The 22,126-nt window shown below is 43.9% G+C and overlaps 1 protein-coding gene across 2 annotated transcripts; it reads left to right on the top strand.

Annotated features, from left to right (window-relative positions):
• The first annotated feature begins 1,060 nt into the window (after positions 1-1,060).
• Positions 1,061-21,840, top strand: LOC127002424 (E3 ubiquitin-protein ligase RNF180-like). 2 transcript variants are annotated; one of them, XM_050868340.1, is made up of 9 exons: positions 1,180-1,308; positions 2,655-2,761; positions 5,791-5,894; positions 10,550-10,681; positions 11,766-11,973; positions 15,511-15,689; positions 17,084-17,300; positions 20,732-20,843; positions 21,533-21,840. In XM_050868340.1, the coding sequence occupies exons 2-9, from the start codon at positions 2,659-2,661 to the stop codon at positions 21,687-21,689; spliced, it is 1,212 nt and encodes a 403-aa protein (XP_050724297.1). In that variant the 5' UTR covers positions 1,180-1,308; positions 2,655-2,658; the 3' UTR covers positions 21,690-21,840. The 2 variants fall into 2 exon arrangements, with proteins under 2 accessions (XP_050724296.1, XP_050724297.1); XM_050868339.1 differs by lacking the exon at positions 20,732-20,843 and having other exon boundaries at positions 1,061-1,308; positions 21,533-21,646.
• Positions 21,841-22,126: the final 286 nt, after the last annotated feature.

Raw genomic sequence — 22,126 nt, 5'->3', positions numbered from 1 at the left:
CCTCCACGACCCCAATAACTGCATTCACATATAGTTATCGTTAAAATGGTTAATTATTGGTGCATTTTGTCAATAGCTATGGCCCAGAAACTGGTATATACGAGGCTCTGAGTACGATAATCTGGCAACGGTGCGCTAGATCACCGTTACCAGATTGTCGTACTCAGCCTCCCATGTTTGCCGATTTCCGCCCCATAAGCTGCTTTCATCACCCAAATAACTGCCTTCACATATAGTTATCGTTAAAATGGTTAATTATTGGTGCAGTTTGTCAATAGCTATGGCCCAGAAACCGGTATATACGAGGCTCTGAGTATGATAATCTGGCAACGCTGTGTATAGGTGACCCGTTGGAAAGTTTTCATATCGACACAACCTCATATCGACACAACCACAATCTGTAAAAGTAAAAACAAAACAAGCAATATCCATTAAAAATCATCCTATTCCCTATTGCTTACACACCAAGAGGCGCTAGATCACCGTTGCAAGATTGTCGTACTCAGAGCATAGTATTTACCTGTTTCTGACGCCCAACTATTGCCAAGAAACATCAGGAATTAACTATTTTAATGATAATTATAAGTGAATCTCCTCATTGGGGTCCACGAGACGGTTTTGGGGTCGGAAGTCGGTAAATATACGAGGCTGAGTACGACAATCTGGCACCGCTGCGCTAGATTAAGAAACAGATGCCGCTAGAAATCCGCTAAATGCTTTATTAAACTGAGGTGGTGTATATCCCTAAAACTCTCAATAGAAGGGATTTTGAGATTAGGTTCAGTACTGAGGAGCAATGAATTTAAGGATAGTGAATGAGTCAGAGGATGAGAAACAATTTAAACAACTAGACTGGAAGGAATTTAGGGGTTAGGTTCAGTAGTATGGGGCAAGACATCATTCCCAATCCTCAATCACTCGTCCATTCGTCTCTCCAACGGGTCACATGTACAGCAAGAGCAAGAGCAGGAGTCACATGTACAGCAAGAGAAAGAGCCTGATCTTGATGTCACAGGTGGCTCGGGATTTCTCCTCACCCAGCAAGTCACATGTACAGCAAGAGCAAGAGCAAGGTCACGGTGTTTACATCTGTTTCAACGGAGCACAAAAACCCCGAGGCCTATAACTGGCCCCCTTAAACACCCCAGTAGAAGGCCGCGCCCCAGACTAGCCTTCTCAAACACTCCAGGGGAAGACGAGGAAGGTCCAATGGTTGTGTCTGGCAGTGCCCGCTCTCCAGATATGTGTTAGGAGGAACTGTCTTGTCCCTCCCCCGGCGCCCGTGTGTGGTAGACCATCATCTCCCAGGTCAGCTAATATTCCATTTTCTTTACTTTTAAGCTTTTCCGCCTTCATATTATGGCTAAGGGACATGTATTTCGTCCCTTAACTAGGTAATGCTTAATAAGAAGTCCGCCTCCCCCTCCGCCACCCCAGCCCCCCTTCCCCCTAAGACAACCCTGGGGTGCTGTGGGGAACCGAGGTATTGGGGGGGAGGGGGGGGAGAGCCCATATCACTGAAAAATGGGCTTCCAAAATTTCCCTAGAAAAATCCCTGGTAAAACTTGGGAACAACTACTTCTCCCCCTCTGCCACTCCAGCCCCCCCTACCCCCCAAGACAAGCCTGGGGTGCTGTGGGGAACCGGGGTTTGGGGCGGAAGACAAAATCCCTGGAAAATGGGCGGTAAATCTTAAGAATCACCACTCCACCCCCTCTGCCACCCCAGCCCCCCCTACCCCCCAAGACAAGCCTGGGGAGCTGTGGGGAACCGGGGTTTGGGGCGGAAGACAAAATCCCTGAAAGATGGGCTTCCAAAATTTCCCTAGAAAAATCCCTGGTAAAACTAGGGAACAACTACTCCCTCTCTGCCACCCCAGCCCCCCCTACCCCCAAGACAAGCCTGGGGAGCTGTGGGGAACCGGGGTTTGGGGCGAAAGACAAAATCCCTGAAAAATGGGCTTCCTAAATTTCCCTAGAAAAATCCCTAAATGAAGGAAAATTCCCTAACTAACTTTATAACCTAACAGCCCCTCTCGCCCCCCTGCTAACCAAGGGGGAGGCGTGATATCGTGTTTTGGAGACGTGTAGTGATTCTCTATAATTACCCTTTTTTGAGCTATTCTGCTTTGTATCTGTTCTTAGCTCTCCTTGGTACAGCTTCATACTTACCCAGATACATCACTATGCATTAGGTCAAATATGTACAAAGTTTTAAACACAAGTCCACTTACCTAGACATTTTACCTAGACGGGTTCCACAATAAGGGACCCCACAAGTGCCAATATACAGCAGAATGCATATTTGCGTAATTACTTGGCATTAAAACTATTAAGCCGCTGCTGGAATATGTGTTGGAGAGGCTTAATGGTTTTAGTGCCGAGAGTAATTACACAAATGTGGGAAGATGTGTTGATTGCACTAAGTAAAGACTAGTTATAAAATGAATGACATATATACATGAGTGAATTAAGTATTTAGTGTAAGGAGACAATAACAAACTGCCTTAGCAATATACCAGAGAAAAACAGCTGGGTAAAGATCCAGTAGGCAAAGATTCATTTCAATACCGTGCCAGACCTAAAACGAATCTTTGCCATTCTAAAAATCTCGACTCAAAGTGTTATTTATTTCATGATTTCTTTATACAACAGGAAGATGGAGGCTGAGAAGATAAGATGCAGAAAGTGTCGCACGGTGTTGCTTTCTGAGAGCAGGATGGCCCTCTTAGATGCCCATGGGGAGGAATGCTGTGATGCAGGTCAGGAGCCTCAACCCTTTCACTTATCTTAACCCGGTAGCAGCAGGGATCATGTTTCTTAATGGTCCCCCCAAGCGAGAAAAATGAGAAAAAAATCACCCCTCACATAAACCATTTCATAATATATATCAAAGCATTTGTGGTCAGTTTGTGGATCATCTATTTTTGGGGGGGTTATATCATGGCAAAAATTTGGCCCGTCGCTGCTACACGGTAAAGACACAAATTTGGCCCGTCGCTGCTACACGGTAAAGCCACAAATTTGGCCCGTCGCTGCTACACGGTAAAGACACAAATTTGGCCCGTCGCTGCTACACGGTAAAGCCACAAATTTGGCCCGTCACTGCTACACGGTAAAGACACAAATTTGGCCCGTCGCTGCTACACGGTAAAGACACAAATTTGGCCTGTCGATGCTACACGGTAAAGCCACAAATTTGGCCCGTCACTGCTACACGGTAAAGACACAAATTTGGCCCGTCACTGCTACACGGTAAAGACACAAATTTGGCCTGTCGCTGCTACTGGGTTAACCCCTTCACTACAGCCAGCCCAAAAGTGCCCCGCGCCGTATCCGGGATCGCCGTGCACGCCAAATTTCAAATGTCGCTATTGAATATAACAAGTTCTCAGCCATAAACTCAACATAATCATCATGTATTATATATGAAAACATGCAGAATTAAATGGTGCACATAAAGAAACTCACTACGGCCGGGCCAAAACAGTGCCCTGCGCCGTATCCGGGATCGCCGCGCACACCAAATTTCAAATGTCGCTATTGAATATAACAAGTTTGCAGCCATAAACTCAACACAATCATCATGTATTATATATGAAAACATGCAGAATTAAATGGTGCACATAAAGAAACATAAATTAATTGATGATTTTGAGATGTAAGCATAAATATATAAAATAACTTGTACATTGGCTGAAGCGCGCCAGGAAGCAGTATGCGCATCCTCGGATATGGTACGGGGCACGCAAGGACGCAGTATATGCATCCTCGTGTTGAAGGGGTTAAAAGCAACCTATCTATCTTTAGCTTTGATTCATACCCAATAACATGAGTTTTAGGTTTACAGGTTCAGTTTTTAAAATTGTCAAGCATTTTATTTTTTTATTTTTTTTACGTCGTGGCCTATTGGCGGGAAATACGGCAATCTCTCCATGCTAAAATGTGCCACGCAAAGTCTGGGGCAGGTGCTGGATATCGGTGAGTGCTGGAACAAGCGTTACATCCCGAGACAGGCACTGAACTTTGAGGCAGAGGGGAGCAGACCAGCAGGAAACATGGACTAGCGGGTAGCAGAAGGGCCGTGGGCTCATCACTAGGCTGCCTGTGTTCAGTGCCTTAATCAATCCATTTGCCGTAGGAGTCTTGCAGGGAAGGATTAAAGCACTTGTGTATCTACTCTTGGGTACGTTCACAAGTGCTTCAATCCAAGGAAGACATGGAGAAAGGTGCTGGAGGGAGGTATGAGGAGGCTGAATATCACGGGAGAAATAGCTATGGACCCGCAACAGTTTAGGCTCATATCCCGTCCAGCCCCACCATAGGAAATAAATGGATGTTAAACAGTTATGATGAGGAGGAGAATGAAGAGTGTTAAATGTCTGGGCATGGTGTGTTTTGAACATTCTGAGGTCCCTTTCTGGTAATCCAAATATTTGCTAATCCGAAAGTCCACCACCCCCTGCATTTGGAATTAACCCAGTAGCAACGCCGGGCCAAATTTGTGGCTTTACCGTGTAGCAACGCCGGGCCAAATTTGTGGCTTTACTGTGTAGCAGCGATGGGCCAAATTTGTGGCTTTACCGTGTAGCGATGGGCCAAATTTGTGGCTTTACCGTGTAGCAGCGACGGGCCAGATTTGTGGCTTTACCATGTAGCAGCGACGGGCCAAATTTGTGGCTTTACCGTGTAGCAGCGACGGGCCAAATTTGTGGCTTTAGGTTTACCGTAGCAGCGACGGGCCAAATTTGTGGCTTTACCGTGTAGCAGCGACAGGCCAAATTTGTGGTTTTACCGTGTAGCAGCGACGGGCCAAATTTGTGCCATGATATAAACCCCAAAAATAGATGATACATAATCTGATCACAAATGCTTTGGTATATATTATGAAATGGTTTGTGTGAGGGGTGATTTTTTCTCATTTTTCTCGCTTGGAGGGACCATTAAGAAACATGATCCCCGCTGCTACTGGGTTAAGGAACTTTTACTGTCGTGTGTAAATATTGGATCAAAGTTAGTTCGGGCTCGCCATGCTGAGTGAGACAACCATATGAGATTACAGCTCGGCAAAATGTTGAGATGCACAATTTTTTTATGTTATTTGTGGGAATTCAAAAGTGATTTTTTGAATTAATATTTTTTTTGCCTTGGTGAGCTACGTAAATTTGCAAGTTTTAGAATGCTGAGCTGGAAAGGCTTCACTGTAGATACAAAATGCTTGCACACTCACAGTCCCTAGAGCCTGGAAGAGTGCCATCATCAGCTGGTGCTAGAAAAAATAAGGAGGGCGCGTTGACGGTGGCTGAATGGATAGCATGTTGGTGCCGCGTTCAGGACGACGCGAGTTCAATCCCCGCCCGGTCCAACCAAGCTGGGATTTTTCAGCCGCCGCCGAGTGGCTTAAAACTACCCACATGCTGTCCAGAAGACCACCCATCAACCCGAACTCTAGATTCTAGGATTAAAGATGAGCTCCGGGAGGGCAGCATGAGCCAGTGCAAGATGGCGCCACTATAAACACTCGCCTGCGCCAGAACGGGCTGGGCCGACCATCAGGCCCCACTAGGAAGAAGCCTTGGGCCGACCATCAGGATCCACCGGGCTGAAAAATCCCAGGTGGTAGCGTGGGGATTCGAACCCGCGTCGTCCATCACGCGGTGAATGTGGGCCCAGCACGCTACCACTCAGCCACCGCCTACCCAGTTTGACTTATGACCAGCCTGACGGTCCCAAACCCCTTGTACTCATAGTGGTCAAACTTATCTTGTGTTGAATTATGCCATTTTTTCAGGTGTCAGTGCCTTGGAAAGTGAGTGTTTATCAGTGAGGGAACAAAGCTGTCTCTATATACCAGAAGAGTCTTTTCCTGACTTCATACTCCAGGCTGTAGAGGAGGTGAGATTGTGATATATCATGCAGTTTTCTGTTTGTATGCTAATTTATAAAGTGCACCTCAAGATTGTTTATCGTGAGTTTATAGTAAATATTAAGGGAATGTTTTAACCCGTAAGAGGTCAGCGTTGATTTACCTGTCTTATACTCGTCCAGGTCACAAAAAATGCAGGTTTTTTTTTTTGATCTCATATAACTCAAAATGGTTACAAAAGTATAAAAAAGTTAAAGTTCGAAATCGCCACTTTTAAATGTCCCGCTGGGGGTTTTAAATTTGGCTCGCTCAGTGATGCTGCCAGATGTATGATTTTGGAGCGAGGGTACACTTCTCTTCTGCATTGTTTTATCAATATTTTTATCATCTACGAAATATGTGTATAATGGATACTTATTCATAAAGAAAAACACATATTTTCACACAAAAATTATTCAATATGCAAAATTAGAATACTTTTTCACAATTAATATTTTTCTTATATACTTACATGCTGTACCCAAGCTTCTCAGAATTGCAGCAAGGTATGATATCCTTGAAAACAAAATTATTCAGTATGCAAAATTAGAATACTTTTTCACAATCATTATTTTTTTATATACTTTCATGCTGTACCCAAGCTTCTCAGAACTGCAGCAAGGTATGATAATCTTGAAAACAAAATTATTCAATATGCAAAATTAGAATACTTTTTCACAATTATTATTTTTTCTTATATACTTACATGCTCTACCCAAGCTTCTCAGAATTGCAGCAAGGTATGATATCCTTCAAAACAAAATTATTCAGTATGCAAAATTAGAATACTTTTTCACAATTAATATTTTTTTTATATACTTTCATGCTCTACCCAAGCTTCTCAGAATTGCAGCAAGGTATGATATCCTTCAAAACAAAATTATTCAATATGCAAAATTAGAATACTTTTTCACAATTTTTTTTTTATATACTTTCATGCTGTACCCAAGCTTCTCAGAATTGCAGCAAGGTATGATATCCTTCAAAACAAAATTATTCAATATGCAAAATTAGAATACTTTTTCACAATTTTTTTTTTATATACTTTCATGCTCTACCCAAGCTTCTCAGAATTGCAGCAAGGTATGATAATCTTGAAAACAAAATTATTCAATATGCAAAATTAGAATACTTTTTCACAATTATTTTTTTATATATTTACATACTCTACCCAAGCTTCTCAGAATTGCAGCAAGGTATGATATCCTTCAAAACAAAATTATTCAGTATGCAAAATTAGAATACTTTTTCACAATCATTATTTTTTTATATACTTACATGCTGTACCCAAGCTTCTCAGAATTGCAGCAAGGTATGATATCCTTCAAAACAAAATTATTCAATATGCAAAATTAGAATACTTTTTCACAATCATTATTTTTTTATATACTTTCATGTTCTGCCCAAGCTTCTCAGAATTGCAGCAAGGTATGATATCCTTCAAAACAAAATTATTCAGTATGCAAAATTAGAATACTTTTTCACAATCATTATTTTTTTATATACTTTCATGCTCTACCCAAGCTTCTCAGAATTGCAGCAAGGTATGATAATCTTGAAAACAAAATTATTCAATATGCAAAATTAGAATACTTTTTCACAATTATTTTTTTTATATATTTACATACTCTACCCAAGCTTCTCAGAATTGCAGCAAGGTATGATAATCTTGAAAACAAAATTATTCAATATGCAAAATTAGAATACTTTTTCACAATTATAATTTTTTTATATACTTTCATGCTGTACCCAAGCTTCTCAGAATTGCAGCAACGTATGATATCCTTCAAAACAAGGCTCATGCATGGAGGTTCATCACACTAACGTCAGTGGTGGCGTAGTGACACGACTTGCCTGATGGACGAGCCTCCCATAACCCACTTAGCCGGGGGGTACATCTTTGGCTGACTGGTAAAGGACTGGCTCTCCCGTTACGCTGGTCGTGGGTTCGATCCTCAGCGCCGGCAAACCATTCCTTGTCTGGATTAACGTGTGTTTCGTGACGCGCAGAGGACGTGTGGGATTGCAGAAAAGAGAAAAAATCTGGCATTTCACTGGTGGCAAGGCAGTGGGTTGTGTTGTGTCTCCCGGAAGGGGTAGAACAGGTAGAGTGATGCCCCATGCTCTCCGAAGTTCATAGAAAACAGGAACTCAAAACACATTAATTAATCTAAATGGGAATGGGGAGCCGTGTAATGCTGATTTGCGTGATGGGCGAGCCTCCCATAACCCACTTAGCCAGGAGGTACATCTTTGGCTGACTGGTAAAGGACTGGCTCTCCTGTTACACTGGTCGTGGGTTCGATCCCTTTCCTTGTCTGGATTAATTTCTTGTGTGTTTCGTGACGCGCAGAGGCCGTGTGGGAGTGTAGAAAAGAGAAATTTCCGGCATTTCAGAAGCGAGTGTTGCTCCGTTTTCTTGGTCATCTTTTTGTGTGACCCAGAAATAACTGTACAATTCACACTCACGGCCAGCGTTGCCAAAATATCGTACTCAAAACATTGCAATTATCAGTTCCAGAGCCCCGAAACTTTCCTACCCACACAGTTATCTGCTCTGAGTGCTTGAAGTTTTATTCCCAAGCTTGACTCATCAAAACTCTAAACGTGTAGCTTAAAATCTGTCCCATCTATCCAGCGCAGCGGACACCCTTCCCCTATCCCGGCAAAGTGGTCTGTTTTGGCGGGTGGACAACAAAGGGCGAGTTATGTTTGCCCGTGTGCTGTGTGTCTCATCAATGCCTGGCTGCTGTGTGGATGTACTACTTGAGGCAAGGTCATCAAACTCATCATCTTCACTTGGGATAATAGATAAATGTTGGCTTCCATGTGAAAATACCCTAGACTCCGTTCTTGTCTTCCTCGTCCTGGGTGTAGTGGAAGGGGCTCATGAGGTAGAGGGATGTGACAGACCAGCAGTGGGAGACAGTGGAGTGCGTGGAGGTCGCAGGAACACACCAAAGTATCCTGCCCCAAGCTCATCCTCCTCCTCCTCCATTTGCTGATTAAACACACAGGATCAACATCATTACCATCAATGCTGATATCAGTGTTCGGATCAACAATAAACTCCTCAAAAGATAATTGCTCGATCATTTCAGCGGAAGTTAGAGAGCGGAGACGCCTGCCTGCCATTGTAACTCAGGACCAGAGGCAAGTGTCGGGCCTGGTTGGCGGCAAGGCGGGGCGGCGGGAAGCAGGAGGGAGGGGGTGGGGGTGGTGGCCTTCCCATGTGTCGGAATGGCGGAAAACTGTGTTGATATATGCTAGACACTTCACGGAACATAATTAGTGCGGCTAGAAGGAATTTCAGATGCGTAGAACACGAGAAATGGAAGAAGGGATGCGGGTGACCTCTTACAGGTTAAGCGTGGGCATCATGGTGTATTTACTTTTTCTTTAATTAATATCAGAGTAACGATAATAAGCCCAGAGGATTGTAGGCTGAACATTCACCCGGCACTGTGCTCACAGATAAAACAATGTACAGTACTTCCGGGAGATATGGTCAAACTCATGTGATGTCATCCACTTAAAGTTTGCATAATTTGAAGTCAGGAAAGTGAGTTCTGATACTTCAATGTCTGTTATATATTCCTGAGTGACTGTGATAGTGGATGGGAGCTTCTGTTGGTAGGGGTAGTTGGTAGATGGTATGGAGTTTGCATCTTCAACACTAAACATCCTCGGTCTATCCTTAACTCAAAATCTCAACTGGAAACTTCATATCTCCTCTCTCGCTAAATCAGCTTCCTCGAGGTAGGGCGTTCTGTACCGTTTCCACCAGTTCTTCTCACCCACGCAGTTGCTGTCCATATACAGGGGCCTTGTCCGCCCTCGTATGGAGTATGCATCTCACGTGTGGGGATGAAAGAGTGAAGATGCTGGTTAACTCTTGCATAAGGGGTTTGGACAGTATAGGGATGAGCATGAGTAGAAAGTCAAGTGCAGCGGGGCCGCGGGAGGGGGGGAGGCATGCAGTTAGCAAGTTCAGAAGAGCAGTCAGCGTGGAAATATCGATAGAAGATAGAAAGAGAGGCAACATGGCAGCGGAATTTAAGAGGTAGAAGACTATCAGTAGGAGGAGGAGAGCTGATGAGACGAAGAGCCTTAGACTCCACTCTGTCCAGAAGAGCTGTGTGAGTGGAGCCTCCCTACACATGAGATGCATACTCCATACGAGGGCGGCCAAGGCCCCTGTATATGGATAGCAACTGCACGGGGGAGAAGAACTGGCGGAGACGGTACAGAACGCCCAGCCTCGAGGAAGCTGATTTAGTGAGAGATGAGATATGAAGTTTCCAGTTAAGATTTTGAGTTAAGGATAGACCGAGGGTGTTTAGTGTTGAAGAAGGTGACAGCTGAGTGTTGTCGAAGAATAGGGGATAGGTGTTTGGAAGATTGTGTTGAGTTGATAGGGGGAGACAATGTGTTTTGAGGCTTTGAAGGACACCACAGCACAGCAGAGCACAGCATTAGAATGTATGTAAAGTGTAGTTTTACAAAAAAATGTTTTATATATTTTGAATCAATATTTTTTGTCCTACTTTAATATTTTCATTTCTTGCATATATTTTTCTTTTTGCCTTGTTCCAGTTATATAATGCATTAGATGACCCACTCACCATTTCCATACACTTCACAGAGCTCTTGGACGAAGGGAAAGATCTACTGCCCTTCCTGTAGAGCGCGACTTGGCTCATTCAACTTTGTCTCAGGGGGTCAATGTGCTTGTGGGTCCCACGTTATCCCTCAAGTACACATCTTGAGGTCAAAGGTCTGTAGTGTGATCTTTTAGTGCTAAGTAGTATGTTTAATGAAATAAAGTATGATTAAAAATATCATTACAGGTAACTCGATTTATGCGAGTATTGTTTCCTTCAAGAGGTCATTGTGTAAATCCAACAAGAGGTCGGTTTGTACCTCTATTGCCTACTGTATCACTCTGACTCCTCTCCCTCTCGTGGTTCCTCCTCTGGCTGCCCTTCCCCTCGTGGTAGCACAGCAGCGAGGGTGTTGTTGTTGTTGAGCAGCGTGGGTACTGTATTGTTGTTCAAGTGGCGCGCGGGAAGAACTGTGTGGCCGTGTGAGTCCAGTTGTGTGAGACATCTGGTGGACACTCCATAAAATATCACGTATAAGTGAAAAAAAACGTGTAAATTAAACATTTATTTGGATTTTGGACCACGCGGTATTTCAAAAACGCATAAACCAAACTCGCATATATCGAGAGTTACCTGTATTTGTTTTTCCTAGTGCAGTCTACTCTCCTTATAGTCTAGAAGTTGGGATATTTGCCGTTTTCTCTAGGCTTTATGACGAGAGCGAGTGTCCTTCTCACATTATTGCTATCGTTCACTAGTCATTCCAGTTTCCCAAAAATAGGTGTTTCAGAGATCAAAACCATCATTCTAAGAGTTCTTTACTTCATATCAAGATCATGAACAAAATTATTTAACCCGGTAGCAGCGACGGGCCAAATTTGTTGCTTTACCGTGTAGCAGCGACGGGCCAAATTTGTGGCTTTACCGTGTAGCAGCGACGGGCCAAATTTGTTGCTTTACCGTGTAGCAGCGACGGGCCAAATTTGTTGCTTTACCGTGTAGCAGCGACGGGGCAAATTTGTGCCATGATATAAACCCCCCAAAATAGATGATACATAAGCTGATCACAAATGCTTTGATATATATTATGAAATGGTTTGTGTGAGGGGTGATTTTTTCTCATTTTTCTCGCTTGGAGGGACCATTAAGAAACATGGTCCCCGCTGCTACCGGGCTAAAGGGAAGACTTTTTACCACAACAATCAGAAACTTGGGTAAAATGCTTCCTAATCCTAACCTAACACTTTTCGCCGACAGGTTGACTGGATGAAGGTAGGCGAAGTGCAGCCTCATCCTGTCTCATTCCCCAACTGCTCTGTGGTCCTGTGTGCATCCTCCTTGCCCTTAGATCAACCAACTCAAACCTTAATGCCTGCTGATGGTGACGTAAAGGAAGGTGTTGATCCAGATGTGCCCAGGAGCTTCACAGAGGATCGCGACGCCACCTCCTCGCCACAATCCAGCTGTAAGGGTACCCAATAAAGCTTTTGTTGACATCAAAGATAGTTCATTCATTCCCATATAGAATCAAGCTTATCATGCTTAACCCAGTAGCAGCGATGGGCCAAATTTGTGGCTTTACCGTGTAGCAGCGATGGGCCGAATTTGTGGCTTTACCGTGTAGCAGCGACGGGCCAAATTTGTGGCTTTACCGTGTAGCGATGACCCAAATTTGTTGCTTTACCGTGTAGCAGCGACGGGCCAAATTTGTGGCTTTACCGTGTAGCAGCGACGGGCCAAATTTGTGGCTTTACCGTGTAGCATGACGCCAAATTTGTGGCTTTACCGTGTAGCAACGGGCCAAATTTGGCTTTACCGTGTAGCAGCGACGGCCAAATTTGTGGCTTTACCGTGCAGCAGCGATGGGCCAAATTCGTGGCTTTACCGTAGCAGCAACGGCCAAATTTGTGGCTTTACCGTGTAGCAGCGACGGGCCAAATTTGTGCCATGATATAAACCCCCCAAAATAGATGATACATAATCTGATCACAAATGCTTTGATATATATTATGAAATGGTTTGTGTGAGGGGTGATTTTTTCTCATTTTTCTCGCTTGGAGGGACCATTAACCCGGTAGCAGCGGGGATCATGTTTCTTAATGGTCCCTCCAAGCGAGAAAAATGAGAAAAAATCACCCCTCACACAAACCATTTCATAATATATATCAAATATCACAATTTGGCCCGTCGCTGCTACATGGTAAAGCCACAAATTTGGCCCGTCGCTGCTACACGGTAAAGCCACAAATTTGACCCATCGCTGCTACCGGGTTAAGAAACATGATCCCGGCTGCTACCAGGTTAAAGATCACGGGCTGTATTTTCACAAAGTCCTCTGAGTATTGAAGAAGTTGGCCTCAAATCGAGTTCCCATAGCTTTTTAAGAGACCAGCGTGTTGCAAAACTAACAAATTCTAATCTCGACTAATATTTTAAGCTGAAAATATTGTGGCTATGTTATGGACACAAAATCATACTCTCCTGTCACCCTGCAATCCTTCAATACACTTTCCTGTCACCCTGTAATCCTTCAATACACTTTCCTGTCACCCTGTAATCCTTCAATACACTCTCCTGTCACCCTGTAATCCTTCAATACACTTTCCTGTCACCCTGCAATCCTTCAATACACTTTCCTGTCACCCTGTAATCCTTCAATACACTTTCCTGTCACCCTGTAATCCTTCAATACACTCTCCTGTCACCCTGTAATCCTTCCACACTCTCCTGTCACCCTGTAATCCTTCAATACACTTTCCTGTCACCCTGTAATCCTTCAATACACTTTCCTGTCACCCTGTAATCCTTCAATACACTTTCCTGTCACCCTGCAATCCTTCAATACACTCTCCTGTCACCCTGTAATCCTTCAATACACTCTCCTGTCACCCTGCAATCCTTCAATACACTCTCCTGTCACCCTGTAATCCTTCAATACACTTTCCTGTCACCCTGTAATCCTTCAATACACTCTCCTGTCACCCTGTAATCCTTCAATACACTTTCCTGTCACCCTGTAATCCTTCAATACACTCTCCTGTCACCCTGCAATCCTTCAATACACTTTCCTGTCACCCTGTAATCCTTCAATACACTCTCCTGTCACCCTGTAATCCTTCAATACACTCTCCTGTCACCCTGTAATCCTTCAATACACTCTCCTGTCACCCTGTAATCCTTCAATACACTCTCCTGTCACCCTGTAATCCTTCAATACACTCTCCTGTCACCCTGTAATCCTTCAATACACTCTCCTGTCACCCTGTAATCCTTCAATACACTTTCCTGTCACCCTGCAATCCTTCAATACACCCTCCTGTCACCCTGCTACCCTGTATAGTATTCATTATATATTAACCATGGCCTCACTTTTAACACAGAAGCAAGTTCGGCCTTCTGTGCAGAGCGTCTCAGATGTGCTCAAAACTCACTACCAGAACACGGAAGGAAGTATTTGGGGCAGGAAGGAGAAAAACTTACCCAGACGCAAATACTAGTCTGTGTTTGATTCGGCGTCAACCAGATGGTGGTGGAAAAAATATTAGCAAAAGGAAAGAAACTATATATACGCAGTCTTCATGGATTCGGAAAAGGCTTATGACAGAGTGGATTGGATTGCATTGTGGGATGTCTTAAAGATTTATGGCGTGGGAGGAAAACTGCTTAGTCTTTCTGTGAGGACGCATCTGCATGTATCAAAGTGGAGAAAGAAGTGAACATTTCGAGATAAAAGTGGGCTTAAGACAAGGGTGCGCGATGTCACTAGGGCTATTCAATTTCTATATGGATGGTGTTGTGAGAGAAATGAAGGGCAAAGTTGGAGAAGTTGGGGTAAGACTGTTCGCTGAGGGAAGGAGCTGGGTACTGAATTTGATACTGTTTACTGATGACACGGTGCTCATTGCAGATAATGAAAGTGACCAACAAAATCTGGTCAGTGTTTTTGATAGTGTCCGTAACAGGAGAAAGCTGAAAGTAAACATCAACCAAAGTTTCGGTTTGTGAGCGAAGTAGAAGTGAGGTTGTAGATTTTGTATGCCCATAAAGAGTGGGAATTCAATGCAAAATAACTCTGAATGGTGAAGAAATGGAGGAGGTCAATGAGTTTAAGTACTCCTTTTCCGATACCCTACGCCCCTGTCCACCCAGCAGTGAATGGGTACCAGGTATTAATCGGGGGTTGTGTCCCGTCTCCTGGGGTCTGTTTCCTTCTCCTATAATTCCTTCCCCTTCTGTCTCTCTCCGGCATATGACCACAGATGTTGCGCCGACTAAACCAAACTTTCCAACTGTTCGCTTCTCCTATAATCCCTTCCCCTTCTGTCTCTCTCCAGCATATGACCACAGATGTTGCGCTGACTAAACCAAACTTTCCAACTGTTCCCTTCTCCTATAATTCCTTCCCCTTCTGTCTCTCTCCGGCATATGACCACAGACGTTGCGCTGACTAAACGAAACTTTCCAACTGTTCCCTTCTCCTATAATTCCTTCCCCTTCTGTCTCTCTCCGGCATATGACCACAGATGTTGCGCCGACTAAACCAAACTTTCCAACTGTTCCCTTCTCCTATAATTCCTTCCCCTTCTGTCTCTCTCCAGCATATGACCACAGATGTTGCGCCCACTAAACCAAACTTTCCAACTGTTCCCTTCTCCTATAATTCCTTCCCCTTCTGTCTCTCTCCGGCATATGACCACAGATGTTGCGCCGACTAAACGAAACTTTCCAACTGTTCCCTTCTCCTATAATCCCTTCCCCTTCTGTCTCTCTCCGGCATATGACCACAGATGTTGCGCCGACTAAACGAAACTTTCCAACTTCAGTCTCGGATATAAGCTTGCCAGCGTGATTCTGTCATTGTTAACACATTCAGCTTTCAGAATTCTCAGCTTTTGAATCCATGTCTTGTCTATCTGAAGTATCACAGAAGTTTTACAATCTTTTGATGGATGCTATTAGGGAAATGTTAAGTTATTATTTCAAGTCAATGGTTTTAATCCAGCTTCTAGGTCTCGGAGGAAACACAGAGCGGATGTTCTTGAAAAACCGGATTGCAAGACAAGACATCGGCAGAAGGGAAGAAAAAAAATCCTCTCAAATCCACCTGATGAGTCAAGTGAAGGTCCCACATCAAGGCCATCCTGTTTTGAGGTGCTGGATGATGAGCTGACGGCAACAGAGGTATGACTATTTTAGAACATTTGTGTGACGACTCAAAGGTAGAAAACTTGCCAAGATCAATCACTCAGTGGGGCCATGTAGCGTGATACAGGTAACTCTCGATTCACGCGAGTATTGTGTCCTTGAAGGGTCATTTCGTACATCAGAAACAGTGTAAATCCAACAAGAGGTCGGTTTGTACCTCTATTGCCTACTGTATCACTCTGACTCCTCTCCCTCTCATGGTTCCTCCTCTGGCTGCCCTTCCCCTCGTGGTAGCACAGCAGCGAGGGTGTTGTTGTTGTTGAGCAGCGTGGGTACTGTATTGTTGTTCAAGTGGCGCGTGGGAAGAACTGTGTGGCCGTGTGAGTCCAGTTGCGTGAGACATCTGGTGGACACTCCAGAAAATATCGCGTTTAAGTGAAAAAAAACGTGTAAATTAAACATTTATTTGGATTTTGGACCACGCGGTATTTCAAAAACGCGTAAACCAAACTCGCGTAAATCGAGTTACCTGTATATTAAAACTCGTGGGGCAAGAGAGATGAATCATAAGTTTGCTCTATATTGTGACAGGCTGTGATAGCAAGCCTCAGATAGATATTAAGTACTCAAATGAGATAGTTACTGAAGTTCAAGGGTTTTTCCTGTGTGTGTGTGTGTGTGTATGTGTGTGTATACCTAGTTGCCTAGTTGTATATACCTAGTTGTGTTTACCTAGTTGTGAAATACAGGCAAAGGGTCGTACTAGGCTCGTGCTGTCCTGTCTCCATAACGCTCATCCAGTTTGTCTTTAAATCCATGAATCGTTTTTGCACACACATTCTGGTATTACAAGACACTGCCATATCACAGCTATTTCTAAAGGTCAAAGAGAGGATCAATCAGGTTTTAGTGAATGGTTCTTTAAGTTCATGGTACAGAAGAAGGGTCACACTACCACCAGGGTCATAAAACTACCTCTGGAAATGCCCACAACTCCTACGAAAGCATTGGCAAATATGTGTTCTTGGGCGGGGAAATATCTTGCAATATGACCCATAGTCTCCTCGTCAAGTCCGCTCCATGTTGTTATGTATGGAAAACTGTATTTCCTGATGTCTCTCCTACAGTCGCTCTTCTTCAATTTCTTACCATTGCCTCTTGTCACACTTCCGTCACGTTCCGCTAGGTCTTCCCTGTCCAATTTCTCCAATCCCTCTTGCATCCTGTACAATGCTATTAGGTCCCCTCTCTCTCTTCTGCTCTCCAGTGTTGTTAGTCCCAATGTCTCCAGTCTTTCTCCATAAGTATGTTCTTGCAGAGTTTCCGGTATTTTAGATAATGTGTGTATGTGTGTGTGTGTGTGTGTGTGTGCGTTTACTGATGTATAAGCAATAATCATTACAAGTATAGTTTTCTTTTAATTTTTCAAGGTCGACTCCAGCCCTGAAGAAGACACGGAGGAGATAAATATCCCGGATAATTTAGTGTGTCCCGTGTGTCTTGATGTGCTGTACAGTCCTCTAGTCACCAACCCCTGCGGGCATATCTTCTGTGAGCCTTGCTTGCGTCGTATGGCCAAGCCGAACCCCACGCGCACCCACTGTCCTCTATGCCGGCAAATTATCGGACAGTGTATGCCATGCCCAGGTAAGCAGCTGCGTACTTCTCTGGTTATTTATTTTAGGAGTAATTGTTATTCTCAAAGGCCTGATGGTCGGCCCAGCTCATTCTGGTGCAGGCGAGTGTTTATAGTGGCGCCATCTTGCACTGGCTCATGCTGCCCTCCCGGAGCTCATCTTTAATCCTAGAATCTAGAGTCCGGGTTGATGGGTGGACATCTGGACAGCATGTGGGTAGTTTTAAGCCACTCGACGACGGGTGAAAAATCCCAGCTTGGCGGCACTGGGCAGGGATTGAACTCGCGTCCTCCTGAACGCGGCGCCGTCAAGCTATCCACTCAGCCACCGCCTCCCCATAAAGTAACGTTTTTGATAAATTTAATTGAAGGCAAGATTGATACACCCAAATTTTAAAAAATATTGAATTCTGATTGATTTTGCAAGAAAGGTATTTATGAGGAGAGAATTGTAAGGGTCATTTATTTTCTCTCGTTCACTAATGTATAAAACAACAAGAATTGCTTATTTTTTTTACAACAAAGGAGGCAGCTCAAGGGCACACAAAACAAGAAAACAATAATTAAAAAAAGCCCGCTACTCACCGCTCCTAAAAAAGAAACAATAGAGGTGTCCAATTCCAAGGTCAAATATGGGAGGAGAGGTGCCCTGATACCCTCCTCGTGAAAGAGTTCAAGTCGTAGGCAGGAGGAAATACAGATGAAGGAAGATTGTTCCAGAGTTTATCAGCGTGAGGGATGAAAGAGTGAAGATGCTGGTTAACTCTTGCATAAGGGGTTTGGACAGTATAGGGATGAAAGAGTGAAGATGCTGGTTAACTCTTGCATAAGGGGTTTGGACAGTATAGGGATGAAAGAGTGAAGATGCTGGTTAACTCTTGCATAAGGGGTTTGGACAGTATAGGGATGAAAGAGGGAAGATGCTGGTTAACTCTTGCATAAGGGGTTTGGACAGTATAGGGATGAAAGAGGGAAGATGCTGGTTAACTCTTGCATAAGGGGTTTGGACAGTATAGGGATGAAAGAGTGAAGATGCTGGTTAACTCTTGCATAAGGGGTTTGGACAGTATAGGGATGAAAGAGTGAAGATGCTGGTTAACTCTTGCATAAGGGGTTTGGACAGTATAGGGATGAAAGAGTGAAGATGCTGGTTAACTCTTGCATAAGGGGTTTGGACAGTATAGGGATGAAAGAGTGAAGATGCTGGTTAACTCTTGCATAAGGGGTTTGGACAGTATAGGGATGAAAGAGTGAAGATGCTGGTTAACTCTTGCATAAGGGGTTTGGACAGTATAGGGATGAAAGAGTGAAGATGCTGGTTAACTCTTGCATAAGGGGTTTGGACAGTATAGGGATGAAAGAGTGAAGATGCTGGTTAACTCTTGCATAAGGGGTTTGGACAGTATAGGGATGAAAGAGGAAGATGCTGGTTAACTCTTGCATAAGGGGTTTGGACAGTATAGGGGTGAAAGAGTGAAGATGCTGGTTAACTCTTGCATAAGGGTTTGGACAGTATAGGGATGAAAGAGTGAAGATGCTGGTTAACTCTTGCATAAGGGGTTTGGACAGTATAGGGATGAAAGAGTGAAGATGCTGGTTAACTCTTGCATAAGGGGTTTGGACAGTATAGGGATGAAAGAGTGAAGATGCTGGTTAACTCTTGCATAAGGGGTTTGGACAGTATAGGGATGAAAGAGTGAAGATGCTGGTTAACTCTTGCATAAGGGGTTTGGACAGTATAGGGATGAAAGAGTGAAGATGCTGGTTAACTCTTGCATAAGGGGTTTGGACAGTATAGGGATGAAAGAGTGAAGATGCTGGTTAACTCTTGCATAAGGGGTTTGGACAGTATAGGGATGAAAGAGTGAAGATGCTGGTTAACTCTTGCATAAGGGGTTTGGACAGTATAGGGATGAAAGAGTGAAGATGCTGGTTAACTCTTGCATAAGGGGTTTGGACAGTATAGGGATGAAAGAGTGAAGATGCTGGTTAACTCTTGCATAAGGAGTTTGGACAGTATAGGGATGAAAGAGTGAAGATGCTGGTTAACTCTTGCATAAGGGGTTTGGACAGTATAGGGATGAAAGAGTGAAGATGCTGGTTAACTCTTGCATAAGGGGTTTGGACAGTATAGGGATGAAAGAGTGAAGATGCTGGTTAACTCTTGCATAAGGGGTTTGGACAGTATAGGGATGAAAGAGTGAAGATGCTGGTTAACTCTTGCATAAGGGCTTGGGACAGTATAGGGATGAAAGAGTGAAGATGCTGGTTAACTCTTGCATAAGGGGTTTGGACAGTATAGGGATGAAAGAGTGAAGATGCTGGTTAACTCTTGCATAAGGGGTTTGGACAGTATAGGGATGAAAGAGGGAAGATGCTGGTTAATTCTTGCATAAGGGGTTTGGACAGTATAGGGATGAAAGAGGGAAGATGCTGGTTAACTCTTGCATAAGGGGTTTGGACAGTATAGGGATGAAAGAGGGAAGATGCTGGTGAACTCTTGCATAAGGGGTTTGGACAGTATAGGGATGAAAGAGTGAAGATGCTGGTTAACTCTTGCATAAGGGGTTTGGACAGTATAGGGATGAAAGAGTGAAGATGCTGGTTAACTCTTGCATAAGGGGTTTGGACAGTATAGGGATGAAAGAGTGAAGATGCTGGTTAACTCTTGCATAAGGGGTTTGGACAGTATAGGGATGAAAGAGTGAAGATGCTGGTTAACTCTTGCATAAGGGGTTTGGACAGTATAGGGATGAAAGAGTGAAGATGCTGGTCAACTCTTGCATAAGGGGTTTGGACAGTATAGGGATGAAAGAGTGAAGATGCTGGTTAACTCTTGCATAAGGGGTTTGGACAGTATAGGGATGAAAGAGGGAAGATGCTGGTTAACTCTTGCATAAGGGGTTTGGACAGTATAGGGATGAAAGAGTGAAGATGCTGGTTAACTCTTGCATAAGGGGTTTGGACAGTATAGGGATGAAAGAGTGAAGATGCTGGTTAACTCTTGCATAAGGGGTTTGGACAGTATAGGGATGAAAGAGGGAAGATGCTGGTTAACTCTTGCATAAGGGGTTTGGACAGTATGGGGATGAAAGAGTGAAGATGCTGGTTAACTCTTGCATAAGGGGTTTGGACAGTATAGGGATGAAAGAGTGAAGATGCTGGTTAACTCTTGCATAAGGGGTTTGGACAGTATAGGGATGAAAGAGTGAAGTCGTAGGCAGGAGGAAATACAGACGAACTCTTACAAATCACAGAGAAACACATAAATTTTTCCCAAAGATGTAGTTGCTGGTCACACTTGGTAAGGCTAAATATATCCCATTAACATACAAATTTCTATGGTAGTTTTAGATGGTATAACTTTTCCAAATACTACTTCACCACTGCCTGTCGACCTTGCTGTCTGTAATCTGGTTCTTAATAGCAAAGTTTGTTACAGATTTGGCCCATGATGTGCAAAATTGCTTCTTTGACCTCTACCAAAAGAGACGTGAGTTTGAACTTCAACACAACAGTCAACATTTACCATTACCGTGGACAAGAAACTACAGGTATTTTTCATTAATATTTAAGCTTTCATGTTTCTTAACCCGGTAGCAGCGACGGGTCAAATTTGTGGCTTTACCATGTAGCAGCGATGGGTCAAATTTGTGGCTTTACCATGTAGCAGCGACGGGCCAAATTTGTGGCTTTACCGTGTAGCAGTGACGAGCCAAATTTGTGGCTTTACCGTGTAGCAGCAACGGGACAAATTTGTGGCTTTACCATGTAGCAGCGACGGGCCAAATTTGTGGCTTTACCGTGTAGCAGTGACGGGCCAAATTTGTGGCTTTACCGTGTAGCAGTGACGGGACAAATTTGTGGCTTTACCATGTAGCAGCGACGGGCCAAATTTGTGGCTTTACCGTGTAGCAGTGACGGGACAAATTTGTGGCTTTACCGTGTAGCAGCGACGGGCCAAATTTGTGGCTTTACCGTGTAGCAGTGACGGGCCAAATTTGTGGCTTTACCGTGTAGCAGCGACAGGCCAAATTTGTGCCATGATATAAACCCCCCAAAAATAGATGATACATAATCTGATCACAAATGCTTTGATATATATTATGAAATGGTTTGTGTGAGGGGTGATTTTTTCTCATTTTTCTCGCTTGGAGGGACCATTAAGAAACATGATCCCCGCTGCTACCGGGTTAAATTGTTTTTCCATTACTTTTTTGTCTGATTGCAACTTTATTTTCAGGTTGATGAATGCTTACCACAGAGGTGAAAACTGGCTGGAGAGAGCGGGAGGCTGGCGAACCATCATAATTGTCATGTCATTAAACATTTTGGGTATTGGAATTATACTCTATCTTGGGAGACCTGCCAAGATCCAATCAAATTTAAGTATGGTTTAACATTTGAGCTTTCATATAATTCATTAGTTTTTAAAAGTTTTCCCTGTCTATAGCAGTTACCACAAATAGGCGCAATTATTTTTATTTTGTTTATTTTTTTTACGTCTAGGCCTATAGCTCCGGTAGGCTTGCTTGAGGGGCCTGGATGGTGTTTGGCCCCAGCCCGTCATGGTGCAGGCAAGTGTTTATAGTGGCGCCATCTTCTCTTGGCTCATGCTGCCCCCCGGAACTCCTCCTTGATTCACTTGGACGGTTTCCGCTAGAGTCCGGGTTGATGGGTGGTCTTCAGGACAGCATGTGGGTAGTTTTAAGCCACTCGGCGGTGACTGAAAACTCCCAGGTGGTAGCGTGGGGATTCGAACCCGCGTCGTCCATCACGCAGTGAGTGTGGGCCCAGCACGCTACCACTCAGCCACCTGCCTACCCATGAAATGAAA

This window comes from Eriocheir sinensis, chromosome 23 (genome assembly GCF_024679095.1).
Source record: "Eriocheir sinensis breed Jianghai 21 chromosome 23, ASM2467909v1, whole genome shotgun sequence".
Lineage (NCBI taxonomy): Eukaryota > Metazoa > Arthropoda > Malacostraca > Decapoda > Varunidae > Eriocheir > Eriocheir sinensis.
This window is presented reverse-complemented; position numbering and strand designations above follow the sequence as displayed.

Bases quoted from the DNA above. Each gene is read 5' to 3' on its own strand.
- LOC127002424 (XM_050868340.1), top strand. From the start codon at position 2,659: ATGGAGGCTGAGAAGATAAGATGCAGAAAGTGTCGCACGGTGTTGCTT. The intron at 5,895-10,549 runs GTGAGATTGTGA...TACACTTCACAG, and splicing joins TACTCCAGGCTGTAGAGGAG to AGCTCTTGGACGAAGGGAAA. The intron at 17,301-20,731 runs GTAAGCAGCTGC...AGTTTGTTACAG, and splicing joins ACAGTGTATGCCATGCCCAG to ATTTGGCCCATGATGTGCAA.